The following is a 15,967-nucleotide window of genomic DNA, read 5'->3' on the forward strand; positions in this document are numbered from 1 at the left end:
TGTTCGGCGCCATTGTATACAGGTCCAAAGGAACTTTAATAATCAGGCCGTTTCTCCACATCACCATCTGAGAACCCCCACAAGTTGATTAGGGTTATTTTTTTTATTATTATAATTTTTTAATGCCATCTTTTTTTTTCTAATTCAGTACTAAAGAGATTGCATTGCCAACATTAGGGCTAACGCAATTTAGATATTGATCAAACTGTTGTTACTATGTAAATAATGAATTCTTTTTATTTATGGTTTATTTACATTATTTTAAATTGATGCAAAAATAGTTTTACAGAAAATGAATAACTTTAGCCAAATGTGGGTAATGTGGCTATAAAATGAGCTGAAAAAAAGCGCCTTTTTCCACAAGTTTGTTGTTTAGCCAAAGATATTCAATACATGTCAATGGAGTTTATATTTGTCAATGCAATGTTGTATGTAAGAACTCTTCGGCACACATTATTTTTGTTGCAATGTTCACTTTGTATAAGACAATCAAAATATTACAGTTTCAGATCCAATGACTAAAAATCTCCAGATCTTTTGGATTTTACAATCCAGAGCTATATGTAGTTGATTATTTGTTCACTACTAATTATTTGCAATTGAACACAAATGTGAACATTTTTGTGACCAAATGTCTGGAAGGATTAACTGAGAGATATGAAGATGATTCAATATTGTCTTATTCGATTAACAAATGATTTCATTTGTTTGTTTTTGTTTATTTTGTCAAGGTTTTTTTGAGTGGGGAGAATTTTTTACTATTTCTTGGTTAAACGTTTCATTGCAGACGTGACCCTGACTCTCTTCCTTTTTGATCATTGTAAATACGTTTAAATTTGTGTTGCTGTATTTATCTTTGAACTTGATAAATGCGGAAATTGAAATGAGTGATACCTCAACATTTTTTGAACATATAATATGTCAAAATTGTCTTTGGCTGTCAAAGAAATATATTTCTTTTTTAAAGTAGGTTTATTCTATTAGTTTCGGTAATAATGCATACATATTTTCAGTTTGAGCCAAACTTGTGATAAAAATGTTGCTTTATTATGAATGCTAGCCAATTATAAGTATAAGGTTAAAATGAAGTCAGAGTCTGTATAAAGAAGAATGATTTTAACTCTATTCTATTGAATGAAAGTGGCAAGAAAGTAATGAATGGAAAACATGAATAATGTAAACTTGTAGATCTAAATTGTGCTGTCAGAAGTCATTTGCCTTTAAAAAATAAGAGTTGTTTTTTTTATTTATAAAGTCCTACAGGTTTACATGCCTTAATTTACACTAAATTTATACTTTTATATTATTGTTTATATTTGTATACAAAATAAATCTCTGAGCTGTTTTTATGAACAAAAAAGTTTGTTTGCCTTTAATTTTTTGAAATACTTATTGATATTATCAGTAGTATACAGTTGATCTCAAAGATTGGTCTACAAACTTAGGAGTGAGGAATTCTTCTTGGTTACTCAAGCTTAGAATAATGACCAAGAGGACAAGGAAACACAAATATTTGAGAATATGCTTGGTAAAAATACAACAAGCTAAATGATTCTTTTACTTGAATTGATCGGAATTATTAATTGCGGCACTCTTTTGCTTTAAATTGTAGGGTTCACAATCTGTGTGTGTGTGTGGGGGGTTTCTGTGGTATTTTAGGTCTCGAGAGACAATCTTTTCCCCAAGCAGCTTCTTGTGTGACTAAAGAGGCCAATGCAGTCACAGGTAGGGCCTCTGTTATCACCAGATGCTGTATCACTTAACCCTTCCGTTATGTTTACTCTCCATCTGGATCTGTACAGTGCCTCATCACCCACACTGTTGGTGTCATGTTGGGTTTGCATACATCCATATATCTTTAATGTGGGTCACCTAACATGTCCAAGGTGATTGGCTTCTGAACCAGGGGTCCCAAGTTCAAATCCTGTGGGATTTTTACTTTCATGATCTCTTTCAGCCCCTCTGAGTCCACCCAGCTATGGGTACTTAAGTTGGAAAAAAAGTAAAGGCGGTTGGTCATTGTGCTGTCCACATGACACTCTTACTAACCATGATCCACAAAAGATGACTTTTACATCATCTGCCCCTTAGATCACAAAGTCTGAAACGGAAACTTTACTTTTTTTTTTTTACTTAATAGAAAGATAATGTTATCAAGATTAAATATTTATGTTTATAGTAGAGAGTCTAATCAACATTTAAATTATGAAACATAAGAAATTAAGTTTTCTATTTATTATGATTTTATTTCCTTTTAATTAAATTACAACATAAACATATAAATATATATATATAAACTGAAGCTTTAAGAGAAAAAAAATAAATATCACATGTTTTTCTGAACATTTCGCCAAATATTATTAATGTATATACACAATTTAGGACGGATTTTAAGAACTTCAAATTTCAGTTAACCAACCAAGTAAGGAATGAAGACTTTCTTTCAAACTCTGATGCTTTGTCTGGCTTTTTCCAAGATATCTTTACGTATTTTAGGATAATTTGGATGAGTTGAGAGCACCTGAAATAAATCAATTTCAAGAAAGATTGTTGACAAAGAACAAAAACCTAATCCATGATTAAAAAATAATACAAAATATGCGACAAAGAAACCTTGGTAGATGTGAGCTAGATTATCAATCTCTGTTGGAGTGCAAGCTTATACTTTGTAAATGCTTATCAATCTAAATGCTCTACAATGAAACAGTTTGAGAAACTAAGGAGTTCAAATTTTCGCAAATACACTTCTATATATTCATTGCTTCCTGACAGTTTCTTGTTCCAGGATGTCTTGCTATCATTAAAAAGCCTACATTCACTTAATCACATTATGTGGTTAACAGTTTAGATAAGGATAGATCATGGTCAGTACAATTTTCAAAATTCTATATCAAGCTCTAAGTCAGTGTGATGTCCATTAAACAGCAAAGCATTTACTCCCCTAGCTTAATGACTACTAGGGATGGAGCTTAAGATTTAAGATGGGAGTTGAATTATAACATTTAACTTAATAAGTCAGTGCAATTATACATCTTAACATGCCTTTCCATTAAAAACATATCAACGGTCACAGGTTGGGCATTTGTGATCATCAGATGCTGTATTGGATTTACCCTTTTTCCAACTTCTGCAATCAAGGACCCTTCCCTTGATGCTTGCTCTGCATGTGAATCTATTCTGTGGGTCTTTCTTCCAACTGGTTAAGCCTTTGTGATCACCAGATGCTGCATTTTTCCTACTTCTGGTGTATCTGTGACCCCTGACCCCTACTTTAATGATTGCCCTCCATGTGGATTTTTCTTGTGCTTCTTTCTCCCAACTGTTGGTCTCGATTCTAAAGAGCTACTTAACATACTTACTCACATTTTGTTTTTAAGTCTACTTGAATATATATTTACATATTAACAGTCTACATTGTCTGTTATTAATTTTATATTCTTATAATTATCAGTCTAATTATGAGTATTTTTAAGGCACAATATACATCATTCATTTATATATTTATTTTATGAATAAAAATTGTACAAAAACTTACATGATGACAAATATCTATAGCATCAACAAATCTTTTTGCCTTCATGTAGTTAAATGCTAGTTTATATCCTGAAAAAGAAAAGAAAACAAAAAATAAACTTATATTAGCCTAATTAATATTCAGTTGTTTTGTTTTTTTAATCAATTGTTAAAGATAAATGAACTACAACAGTGCAACAATTATTAGGAATATAGATGTCATTGATATAGAGCGTGGAATGGGTTGCCTGAATCAGACAGGAAAACCAATGACTTGGCAGAGTTTAACTCATTGATTAACATGCATGACTAGAATGACATAGGGACATGTATAGGGTGTAATCATCTTTTTTAAGTAAAGGGGCACACATAGGACATAATCATCTTCTTTTTTGAAGTAACGTCTGTATTTTATAAGATAAGAAAAAATAGATATTCAAGAACACTTAAAAACAAAATAAAAAGTAAGTGGTAAAATATGTTTAAACAGATCAAAATAGATTTTCATTTTTTCTTTCCCTTTCTTTTCATTTAATAAAAAAATTTATAAAAAAGTGGACGGTTAATAAAAGATTGCATGAAACAAATAAACTACAATTCATGAATCTTAACACTGGATGGACAAGTTTTTTTTACAACTATATGAGACAGACAGAGAACCAGTAAACAGTCGAACATGAAAAAGATTGCAGACCTATGACTGGGTTGTTTTTGTTTCCATACTTCCAGGCATTCTCATAACTGTTGGCAGCATCCTTGTACGATTGTTCCTTCTCATAGATAAATCCTGTGTACTCATAAGCCTTGCAACAAGACTGAAATATACACATTGTGACTTATGATCTCACTTAAGTTTGTATTTAGTTTATTTCATACAAAATATTTAATAATGGCAATAAAAGGGAGCTGTCCTTGTTTTTAATTTATGTCCGAAAGATTGTTGCAATAACCATTACCACTTATCCAAACAATTCATTGTATAGTCTATGAAATGTATATTAAAATAAAAAAGTTTCCCTTTCAAACCTTGTGGTCTATGGGGCAGATGATGTAAAGATTAACAAGGGTGTCATGTGGCCAGCACAATGACCAACCACCTTTACTTTCCCCAACTAATGTCGGGTACCTATGAGAGCTGTGTGGACTCAGGGGCGCCCGGGGATCCCGAAATTAAAAACCCCAGTCTTCACCAGGATTTGAACCTGAGACCCCCATTCGGAAGCCAAGGGCTTTACCGCTCAGCCACCTCGCCCCAGGAAATGTAACATTGTAATGGGTGTGATGAACTTGCCGAAGGATGTATTAATAAGTTGATGAATTCATAGGAAATGACGATCACACTTGCCAGGGATTATATTATCAAACTTGACAATTCAATGAAATGAAGAAAGAAACATCTCTCTGTATTTTCTTCAAACTTCTTTAATAACTTCTTCAACTTTCACATCAAATTAACTTCTTAATTCAATAACAACTTGACACTTCATAAATAAAACTTAAAGATACATAAAACTTCACTTAATATAACTTCAACTTCAACTACTAAAACTTTACTTAATGGACCCGCTAAAATCACAATACTTATTACTAATCGAGGACTGAGCGAGGACCATCGCTCTACAAGAACTACTACTATGCGAGGACCGAGCGAGGACCCCGTCTAACTGACTTTCCCCTTATTTATACTTTCTTTGATCGTACGTTCCAGAATCATTGAACCTTCTCAGATAATTATTTTAGTAACTTTGACCTTCTAGAAGCTGACGTGTGCTATTTTTTTCCTTAACCCCTTTCTTTGATTGGATACCTAAAATTAACTTGTTTACGCTGGACACTTGCACTGGTTTGAACTCGAGCTTCTAGAAACTGGTCGAAATAGGTCACAGACTCGACTCGTGACATTACCCCCTTGCCTTTTTAGCATTTTGTATGCAATATAAAATGCGTAAAATAACATTATTTCTATTACAATATATGCACACAAAAATCTAAAAGAATTGTTCCTATAAAGTACAAAACTGATAATTCAAATAATTGTTGCATTACATTTACATTATTCAAAAATCAAAATATTGTACATATTCAGCATATATAATTAATATTATAGAAAATACATCTTAGTTCCATACATTACTTGTCTCTACATGATATTTGAGCATGAACTTTCTAACTTTTGTAACTCAAGAAAATATCAAAATTATACAACTTCACAATACTGAAAAAATACATGTCAGCTCATCATATTACTTGCTAATACAGAATATCTGAATATTAACTTATTTTCCAATATATGAAATCTAAACATGTAGAATGTCAAATTACTCTTTTGGAAAACTATTATAACAACAGTATTAATGCAAATATACTAAGTAATAAACAATTGCATGACATAAGTATTAAAATAAATCTTGACCCAGCTGTACAGTCTTGTTAGATTTGCAACTGCCTTCTTTCCAGGTACTTGAAACAATTCTAGTCTGTCTGTATATTTCTTCTGTTCGGGCACTTGAAACAATTCTAGTATATCCGTACCTTTCTTCTTTCTTGGTTCTTTATAGTTCAAAATACGTTTAACAATATTGTCATGTGTTTTCAGAGAGTTTTGTTCAACTCTGCTGTTGAAAAATGTCACTTTTGGTTTCAATACAAACTTGCTTAGTTTAGCTACAAATGTACGTTCTTTCAATTGGTACAAAATGTCTCTCAGTTCATGAATACGTTTCATTCTAGCTTTAAGCAACATACAACTATGGTCCTTATAATATTCTTTGCTTTTCATATGTTGAAACAAGAACTGTCCAAAATCGACACTAAATCTTTCTTTTCGTGATAGTTTACGTTGTAAAACGATTGAAGTAGAAAACGTTGAGTTTGAATGTTCATGTATGCATTGTTCCGATAAATCCTTTAAGTCTTTCTGCAGTAAATCTCTATTGTGAGAAGTTAGAAAATAAACATTTGAGTTGGCAAGTATGTCAGTTTTTAAAATAATCACATTGTCTATAAATGTTGATATGTCAGGAACATCATGAAATATCTCAGAATATTCTTCACTTGTATTCAACAGGTGTTTCTTACTTTTCATCTTTAAATGACCTATGTCAATGTCTTTGATAGATTCAGTTTGTTTTGATGTCGTTGGTAATGGTTCATTTATATTGTCTTCATTTTCCTCTTGAATTGTTTCTAAGCATGTAACAGTTTCTTCTAGTTCTTTTGATAAGTTTTCATTATCTGTATCCTCGTTGTATTTCTCAAACATATGAACATGAAACACTTTGATATATTTGTTATTGTTGATTTCATAAATTACGTTTGAAATCTTTCTGATGATAGTAAATGGACCTTGCCATGTATAAATCAGTTTGTTTCTCATGTCAGGTAACCATAACTTCACTTTGTCTCCTTGTTTAAAATTTCTAAACTTTATGGAATCATTTAATATTGTTTCACATTGAATATTGACTTCAGCTTCTTGAGTTTTTTCACATGGCTTTATGACTTCAATATTTGTATCAAAATCTTGTTGAAATGTTTTCGTTTCTGAGTTATTTTGTTTTGCCTTAGACAGTGAGTCATTTTGGTCTGGTATAATATTTTCAACTGGTTCATAACTTTGTTCAAAATTCGTGCGTTGCTCTGGAACTTTTGTCTTAGGATTGTTCATTTGACAAACTTGACATTTACTAACATGTTTCTTAACATCTTTTGTAATGCTCGGCCAATAAAATTTGTCAAGAATTCTTTTCTTTGTCCTCGTCACACTTGCTAGTTTAGTATGTAGAAAATTGTGATTCTTTTCAATGATGTCTTGAGTATATTTCAGTGGTAAAATGATTTGTTCAACAATCTCATAGGTATCATAATTAACACTTTTCTTCACAAGTATTCCTTCTTTGAAATAAGGTACATTAAGTCCTGGCTGCTTTACAATTGTTTGTGCCTTCTTGTACATTCTTGTCAAAGTTGTATCTTTTTTCTGATCAGCTTTAAATTCTTCATTATTAAATAGTTGAAAATCAGTAGTATTCTTGTTGTACTCATAAACAATGTAAGGTCCTTCAGTAATGCTTGTCTCTTTTTCTTCAGTTTCATTTCTTTCTGTTTCTTGTATTTCTTTAAGTTTTCTTTCTTCTTCTTCTTGTATTTCTTTAAGTTTCCTTTCTTCTTCTTCTTTTCTTTCTTTAAGTTTTCTTTCTTCTTCTTCTTTTTCTTCTTTGCGTTTCTTCTCTTCGTCCTCTTTGTCTTCTTTTGTCTTCTCTAATCATTTTTCTTTCTTCTGCCTCATTTTCTTGTCTTCTTTTTTCTTCTCTAATCCTTTTTCTTTCTTCTGCCTCTTTGTCTTCTTGTCTTCTTTTTTCTTCTCTAATCCTTTTTCTTTCTTCTGCTTCTTTGTCTTCTTTACGTCTTCTTTCTTCTATCTCTTTGTCTTCTTTACGTCTTCTTTCTTCTACCTCTTTTTCTTCTTTACGTCTTCTTTCTTCTGCCTCTTCGTCTTCTTTACGTCTTTGTATCTCGTAATTTACTTTTTGAGTGCACCATTCCTCCATTCTTTCTTGTGGCATGTTACCGTAAGCGGCTACTTTGATGTATGCTTTCCACGGGTACGAGACTAAAGCCATTGTAATAACTTAATAACTTTTCTATTTATAAGTACTGCCTACACTAGCGATGACCGACACCTGTCCACAGGTGAGAGGTTAACTATGGCTGACCTAGTTAAATATCGATCGGTGTCTCCTCTTGAGGAATGCAAGTGGTCAGTATTTGTAAACAAACTAGTGTACAACTAGCTTTAGTAACGTTGCCTTCACAGCTTAGTAGATATAGCTTTCACAGCTTGGTAAATGTAGCTTTCACAGCTTGGTAAATGTAGCTTTCACAGCTTGGTAAATATAGCTTTCACAGCTTGGTAAATATAGCTTTCACAGCTTGGTAAATGTAGCTTTCACAGCTTGGTAAATGTAGCTTTCACAGCTTGGTAAATGTAGCTTTCACAGCTTAGTAAATATAGCTTTCACAGCTTAGTAAATATAGCTTTCACAGCTTAGTAAATATAGCTTTCACAGCTTAGTAAATGTAGCTTTCACAGCTTAGTAAATATAAAATGTAAGGTACTGACCTTAAAACAGATGATCTGTCTTGCAGGACGTCCTCTATGTCAACTATTATGTAACCTGTTGACTGGAAGTTTCAATCATAAAATACTTTTCGTAGCAATGAATGTACGTCTTGTTGAAGTTTTCTGAAAGAGGCTTTTCTTGTAATGCTTAGTTGAGGCTTTGTCGTTACGAGAGGCTATGGTTTATTTGTTAGAGGCTTTTCCTTTTAAATTCGTAGTACTTGCTAGAATGTGCCGACTTTATTCTTTGAAAATGTAGTATGTGATGCTTGTCTTCGTCGGTGCCTTTATTTATAGATGCCTTTTTTCGTCAGGAGGAGCCAATATATGTGACGTATGTATACTTCGATGTCGCCTTTATTGGTTGATGCCTGTATTCATCGATGCCTTGCCTTATTTATCGGAGGTGCCATAAATGTGACGAACTGACCGAAGGATGTATTAATAAGTTGATGAATTCATAGGAAATGACGATCACACTTGCCGGGGATTATATTATCAAACTTGACAATTCAATGAAATGAAGAAAGAAACATCTCTCTGTATTTTCTTCAAACTTCTTTAATAACTTCTTCAACTTTCACATCAAATTAACTTCTTAATTCAATAACAACTTGACACTTCATAAATAAAACTTAAAGATACATAAAACTTCACTTAATATAACTTCAACTTCAACTACTAAAACTTTACTTAATGGACCCGCTAATATCACAAAACTTATTACTAATCGAGGACTGAGCGAGGACCATCGCTCTACAAGAACTACTACTATGCGAGGACCGAGCGAGGACCCCGTCTAACTGACTTTCCCCTTATTTATACTTTCTTTGATCGTACGTTCCAGAATCATTGAACCTTCTCAGATAATTATTTTAGTAACTTTGACCTTCTAGAAGCTGACGTGTGCTATTTTTTTCCTTAACCCCTTTCTTTGATTGGATACCTAAAATTAACTTGTTTACGCTGGACACTTGCACTGGTTTGAACTCGAGCTTCTAGAAACTGGTCGAAATAGGTCACAGACTCGACTCGTGACAATGGGTACAACGTTTCTAGCTGACTTTTACAGCCTTCCAAGTAACTTATCTCTCATAAGACCTGTATGATCACACAAAATATTATATTTATTTTTATGCTCAGAAATTTTAATTTGTGTAGGGGTTTGTGTACTTTTCCTGTTCTACCTCTTGTCATTTCAAACCCATAATATTTATTAAACTCATTCTCTCCTCATGTAAATCATACTTATACCATTAGTTCTACATGTTTATATTACTAAAATATTCTGCCTATCATAAAATTTAAAAAAAAAAAGATATTTAAGACAACAATAAGGCAGACGTTTCATGTTAATTATATAAAGTTAGCTCCCCCTTACTTTGTTGTACTGGAGACATTTCTTCAGAAGCTCACCAGCCATGTCGTATTTCCCAGACTGGATGTAAATGTCAGCCAGCAAAAGCCAACTTTTCTCTAGATCTTCAGCATCCTGTGAGAGATAGTTTTGTAAGCATTATGGATATGTGTAGGGTGTGATTATCTTCTCTTTTGAAGGATTCATTTATAAATAAACATAAAACTCTCATACAAAATGTATATTATTTTATGTATGGGTTAGTGATATTATAGGCTGATACAGTAATATTAAAAAAAAAAGAAAAGAATGGGAAATGGTTTAGCAGACATCCATCCATCCCAGTGGCAGTACAGGCCCAGGCCTGCTCTGGCACATCTTTCCATTCTGATCTATCCTGCACTTTACATCTCCACGCCCAGATTGTTAGCTGTTGTAGATCTGCCTCTACATCATCAAGCCACCGTACTCATGGTCTGCCTTTGGGATGCCTGCCTTTTGATTTTGCGTTTAGCAAACATAGAACTTGATCTTTGGCAAACAAGTGAAATCATGGTATAGTAGGTAGAAATATTGTCGTTTCATGCATTAATAGTTGTGTATAATGAGGCATGTACATACTTAAAGAATAGTGTTTTATAATGTATATCATTTGAATAACTTATTTGTTAGAATTTCAAGAGCAGTGATTTCTGGCTAGGAGTCTCATTAAAAGTTTGTGCAATGTGGTGCTGAAAACTGAGATGAGGCCAACTAATAACAGCCAAATCACAAAAATAAACTGGAAAACATGTGAATATTATGCCATTCAAGTAATGCATGTGACAACTTTGTATAAAAACACAGCCACATTAAGTTATGGCCTTACTGTTCCATGAGACTATGACCATCATTATTCTTGGTCTTCTATTTAAAAAAAACATGAGAGACACAACTTTGTAGGGCAAACTGTGTATGTATTAGGTAGATAAGGCAACATATTGTGTACAAGCTGTTTAACCATGATACTTTAAAGGAAGAATGTAACATCTTGTACATAATATAATTATTTCTGTTGTTTGCGTCAGACTAGGTGAGAATGTCAAAAAGTGAATTTCAGATATAGTGTCTCTTGTGTGCGTGATGCTAATCCAAATAGAATTAATTAAATTATAGTTGATCAAATTAGAAACACAAAAAGTAGTTTGAACAAGCCCTGTTGTTTCTCTGGATCCAGCCCTACAGAATAAAATACAATCTAAATAGAATCATTTTACTAGAGCCGCATTTATTGAAACAAACACTCTACAGTACTTCTGACAAGGCTTGTAACAATTACAGATTGAAAATAATTTTTGTGTTCAATTTTTTTCCTGTTAAATGCCTTGTGGAATGATATGAGCATCTCAATGGTCTTGAGTTTGAACCCTGACATCCTGTTTAGACTAGGAATTGAGAGATGACAGAAACTTAGAATCCAAGTCAAATAAAGCAGTCCATCCAGACTTGAAAATACTTTTTGAAAGAGTTTTTCTAGGTATTTGATAGGTATTTGAGATGAAGCATTTAAGAAATGTTTAAAACAGCTAACTGTAAAACTTGCCAAAAAGAAAAAGAAGAAATAGCATTACCTGAATTGTCCATGGACTTTTAGCCACTCTCTTTAGCTGGTTCCTGGCCCGTGGCACTTGTTTGAGCACCATGTAAGCTGTTGCCATTCCATACAGGGCACCAACATGCTCTCTCTGTGGAGTGAAGAGCACAGATGACTTTGGTAACAATACAATGAAATAATTCATTCTGTATTAGTAACATTGATTGTATAACTATAGACGTTTTATGGAAAATGTTAACTTTATAAACAAATTTAGAAATTTTAACTTTTACTTTTTATACCTTTATCTCCCTTGGCCTTTAATTACCCCTTTTTAAAAATTATTATTATATTATTTGGAATAAGTTTTCATGCCACTATCAAGTTTTCATGCCACTATTACATGACCCCTGTACTTTATTGTGTGGCAGGTGAATCTGTGATGTTTACATGCTGGTCTCAACAAACACAAGTCAGCTGGAAATACAATTCAGAAGTTGTCATGGTGATATGAAGTGAAACTCTCAGTTTCTTAGTAGCTCATGTCACTCAACCAGACAATGTCCAGATTTCCATGTCCTAATCAAGCATTGTAGTGGAATGAAGGTTTCTGAATTTTTCTACTAGATTATTTTTAAAATTGAAAAAAAGTATTCATTCAGGGCATGTCACTTGCCTTCAAATTTCCCAGTTTAGCTAGACTTAAAGGATTGAAAACTAACAATAAATGTAACATTTTGCCTTCATAGGGTTTGTTAATTACAAGTCTGAAGAGGTGATAATGGAAATTTGGCTAAGTAAGAAGAAATATATACAAGATCACCAAAATAATTGAGAATTATTTTTTTTTAACAAAACTGTGATCTATTAAAATAATATAAATAATTTTTTTTAAAAAAAGGATAAGCCTATGGAAAAGATTATAGTTTAGAAACACAAAGACTGTTAGAAGCAGTGAAATGAGACGCTAGGAGTTAATATTAAGTTGAAGTCCAGTTAAAGAAGAAATACACATACACAAAACAATTTTTGATGATGGCCCACATGTCACTTTTCTGCTAGGCGTTAATCAAAATTGATTTGCTACTTTGAATATTTACAAAATTTAAGTATTTTTCAGGAATAACCTTAAAATGCTTTTTAGAGCAATAAAATTTAGATAAGGCAAAATGAAAAAAAAAACTTCACAAGATGAAGATGAAATGTTTACAATTATTAATAGGATATTACAGAACATTCCGTCTAATTAGATATACTTGAATATTTCTTTTTCTGCAATTAAATAAAAATAACTTTTATACATTTTTTAAATTTTATTTTATATTTGTCAACCATATATCTTATGTTGGTAAGCTACAATTTTCAAATATATTCTTAAGAAGGCCTCCATCTCTAAAGAAACTATAACTGCAATAAAATTAAGATAAAATGTAATATATAGGTTAAAGAAAAAGAATATCCAATACAATGTCTACCTTCCGAGGACCTGAAGCTTCAGACAGAGATGACCCCTGACCTTCAGGAGTGGCCTGCTGAATGGCAAACTTAACATTACTACAAGTTTTTTATTTCAATTTGCATTTTTGTATTTATTTTTTGCTGTTTATGTGCAAAACCTTGAAACAAAGACAATGCTAAAACAAATAAATTACAAAAGGTAATGTGTTCAGTAAACTGAAATTACAAAGATGCCTTCAAAATTTTGCAGCTGTTTAAAAATATACACTATTTTTACATATGCTAGGTCATGTTGACTTCAAAAAAAGAAAGAAAGAAAAGAGGCTGCTGGTTCACATACTACAATATGCATAAATACTTGAAATACTTTATTCTAAAACCTAAAATGGGCAGGATGGCTTTTCATGCACAATATCAAAACAACATCACATAAAAAATATAAAAAAAAAACAACACAAAATAGCTTTAGCCTACCTCTCCTGAGCAGAGCTCGGTAAAACTGTTCAAAGCTTTCTCCACATTGGCCTTCTGCTTGGTGGCAATCAAGGACATATTTTCAAGGATCAAAGGTCGAAGATCTCCTGGTTTTGGCTTGACCTCCTGTATAAGAATTTTTTAAAATTTGATTGCAACTCCATTACATAGAAATAATGTCACATTCTACAGAATCTCTGTGTGTCCAGTTAAATTTTAGATTCTATTTTTGTTATTTACTTAAACAAAAATGTTACTATTAAATGTTCTAAACAACATGAATGCTCAATATAATTTAAAGTCCAACTTCAAGTGCTTTTGTTTTGGAATACACTGTCGACTGTTTCAGAATAAAGAGTAAGGGAATGTGCTGAAATAAACATGATCAGTGACTAAAAGTAACAATTCAGAGCTTTAGTGCAAACAGTTGTGTGGCATGTGGGCGTGGTATGTGCTCTGGACTGTCATCTTGATGTTTCCAGGTTTGAACCCTGACCATTCCATCCTCCACTGTCCTGCAGAAGGTATGAGCTAGGATGTAATTATCTTCATTGCTGAAGGAACATCCGTATCATGTAAAACCAGCAAACAAAAAATTTGTGTACAGTAACTTTTAAATGAATATTAAAACTAAAGATCTACCTTTTTTAAAAAAAACTTTCTTATAATGTAAAAAAAAAGTATTTTATTTTTCTTTTCTCTTTTTCATAAAGTAAAATTTTTAATTAAAATCAGATTTCTAAAGAGGCTCGACAATTACATTGACCGAACTAGTACAGGAAGTAAATGCTTACTTTCAAGAGTTTCTCAGCTGTCCGTACAGCCATTATTTCTGTATCTGTCTTGTCTTTGCTAACCCTGACAATACAAAGTGTAAAATAATGACATTAAAAAGATTGGATAGACAGTTTTAAAGCACAGCAGCAGTTACGGCTAGACAATATTCAATGACTTACTGAACACTTTCTCCTTCCACTGATTCAAAAACTTCCCCACCGATTGTGTCATTGTCTGGATTCAAGCAAATCTCAATCATGCAGTAGATGGCATTGTTGCCCCAATCTGAATCTTTGCGAGATTTGTTGAAATATTTTAAAGCTTCTGTAGGGTTTCCAGAATACCTAAGAAACAAATAACATTTTTTTTTTAATGTAGACTTCAGGAAAAGGAAACAAAATGTTGGAATATGTCAGGCCAAAAAAAAATTAGACCAAAATGTTCACTAAAATGTTGGAACTAATAAACTACAATGCTAATTAGCATACTTCTATATGGTATTTAAATGTGTAAGCTTGGCTTATGTGATAGTTCTGCTGACCATTGTTTGTAATCACTGCTATCACATGATTTAATTATATTTATCTTATCTTATCTATATAATACAGACGTTACTTCAAAAAAGAAGATGATTACGTCCTACGCGTCATGCATTTAGTCATGCATATTAACCAATGACTTAAATTCTGCCAAGTCACTGGTTTTCCTGGCTAGCTCAGGCAACCCATTCCATGCTCTAATAGCACTAGGGAAGAAGGAGTATTTGTACAAATTTGTCCTAGCATATGGGACGAGGAATGTGCCTTTATCTTTGTGTCTTTCAGAGTATTTTATTAAATTTTGTTTTTGTATTTGAATATTATGGTTCAGTGTTTTATGTATTATTGCTACTTTACTTTTGAGCCTTCTGTCCTGAAGGCTTTCTAAATTTAGTGATTTTACTAAAGGTGTTACTCTAGTCAAATGTGAATATTCGTTTGTTATGAATCCCACTGCTCTATTTTGTGTCTGTTCTAGTTTCTTAATGTTTTCTTGAGTTGAGGGGTCCCAAACAGAGGATGCATATTCTATTATTGGCCTAACCAAGGTTAAATAACATTTTAGTTTTATGTTCTTATTTGATTTATAGAAATTTCTTTTAATAAATCCTAATGCTTTGTTTGATTTTTTTGTAGTTTCATCAATATGTGGATTCCATGACAGTTTTTCATTTATTATAACACCTAGGTATTTTGCGTTTTAGTCTGTGTTACTGGTTTGCCATGAATAAGATAAGTGGAATTAATTTGTTTTAGTTTTTTTGTTACTCTTAACAACTGACATTTTTCTGGGTGGAAAGACATGCTCCAATTTGATTCCCATTTCTGTAATTCATCTAATTCTCTTTGTAAAATATCTGTGTCTTGTGTTGTTTTTATTGTTCTATATATTATGCAATCGTCTGCAAATAATCTGACTTTTGTTCCTGAAGTAATGCAATTTGGTAAATCATTTATGTAAATTAAAAATAGTAGTGGACCCAAGACTGTTCCTTGAGGTACACCTGAGTTTACTGTTATCGGTGTTGATTTAGAGCCATTTATTATTAGTTTGTTCTCTCCCTATCAGAAAGTCTTTAATCCACTGATGCAGTAGACCATTAATGCCGAAATATTGTAATTTTTTAAGCAAACTATGGTGGTGAACATTGTCA

General features: G+C 32.4%; 1 protein-coding gene across 5 annotated transcripts in view; it reads right to left on the reverse strand.

Annotated features, from left to right (window-relative positions):
- Positions 1-2,300: 2,300 nt before the first annotated feature.
- Positions 2,301-15,967, reverse strand: part of LOC106068616 (tetratricopeptide repeat protein 21B-like) — a 43,690-nt gene continuing 30,023 nt past the window's right edge. Inside the window, exons 30-38 of one of the 5 annotated variants that reach the window (XM_056004005.1) lie at positions 14,454-14,618; positions 14,292-14,355; positions 13,498-13,623; positions 13,041-13,094; positions 11,603-11,716; positions 10,017-10,127; positions 4,208-4,328; positions 3,536-3,603; positions 2,301-2,521 (exon numbers count right to left, since the gene is read on the reverse strand). In XM_056004005.1, coding sequence (XP_055859980.1) covers positions 2,444-2,521; positions 3,536-3,603; positions 4,208-4,328; positions 10,017-10,127; positions 11,603-11,716; positions 13,041-13,094; positions 13,498-13,623; positions 14,292-14,355; positions 14,454-14,618 — 901 coding nt within the window. In that variant the 3' untranslated portion in view covers positions 2,301-2,443. Of the gene's footprint in view, positions 2,522-3,535; positions 3,604-4,207; positions 4,329-10,016; positions 10,128-11,602; positions 11,717-13,040; positions 13,098-13,497; positions 13,624-14,291; positions 14,356-14,453; positions 14,619-15,967 lie in introns of all 5 variants that reach the window. The other 4 variants (XM_056004003.1, XM_056004006.1, XM_056004007.1 and 1 more) reach the window with 4 other exon arrangements.

The sequence above is a fragment of the Biomphalaria glabrata genome, chromosome 11, assembly GCF_947242115.1.
Source record: "Biomphalaria glabrata chromosome 11, xgBioGlab47.1, whole genome shotgun sequence".
Classification (NCBI taxonomy): domain Eukaryota; kingdom Metazoa; phylum Mollusca; class Gastropoda; family Planorbidae; genus Biomphalaria; species Biomphalaria glabrata.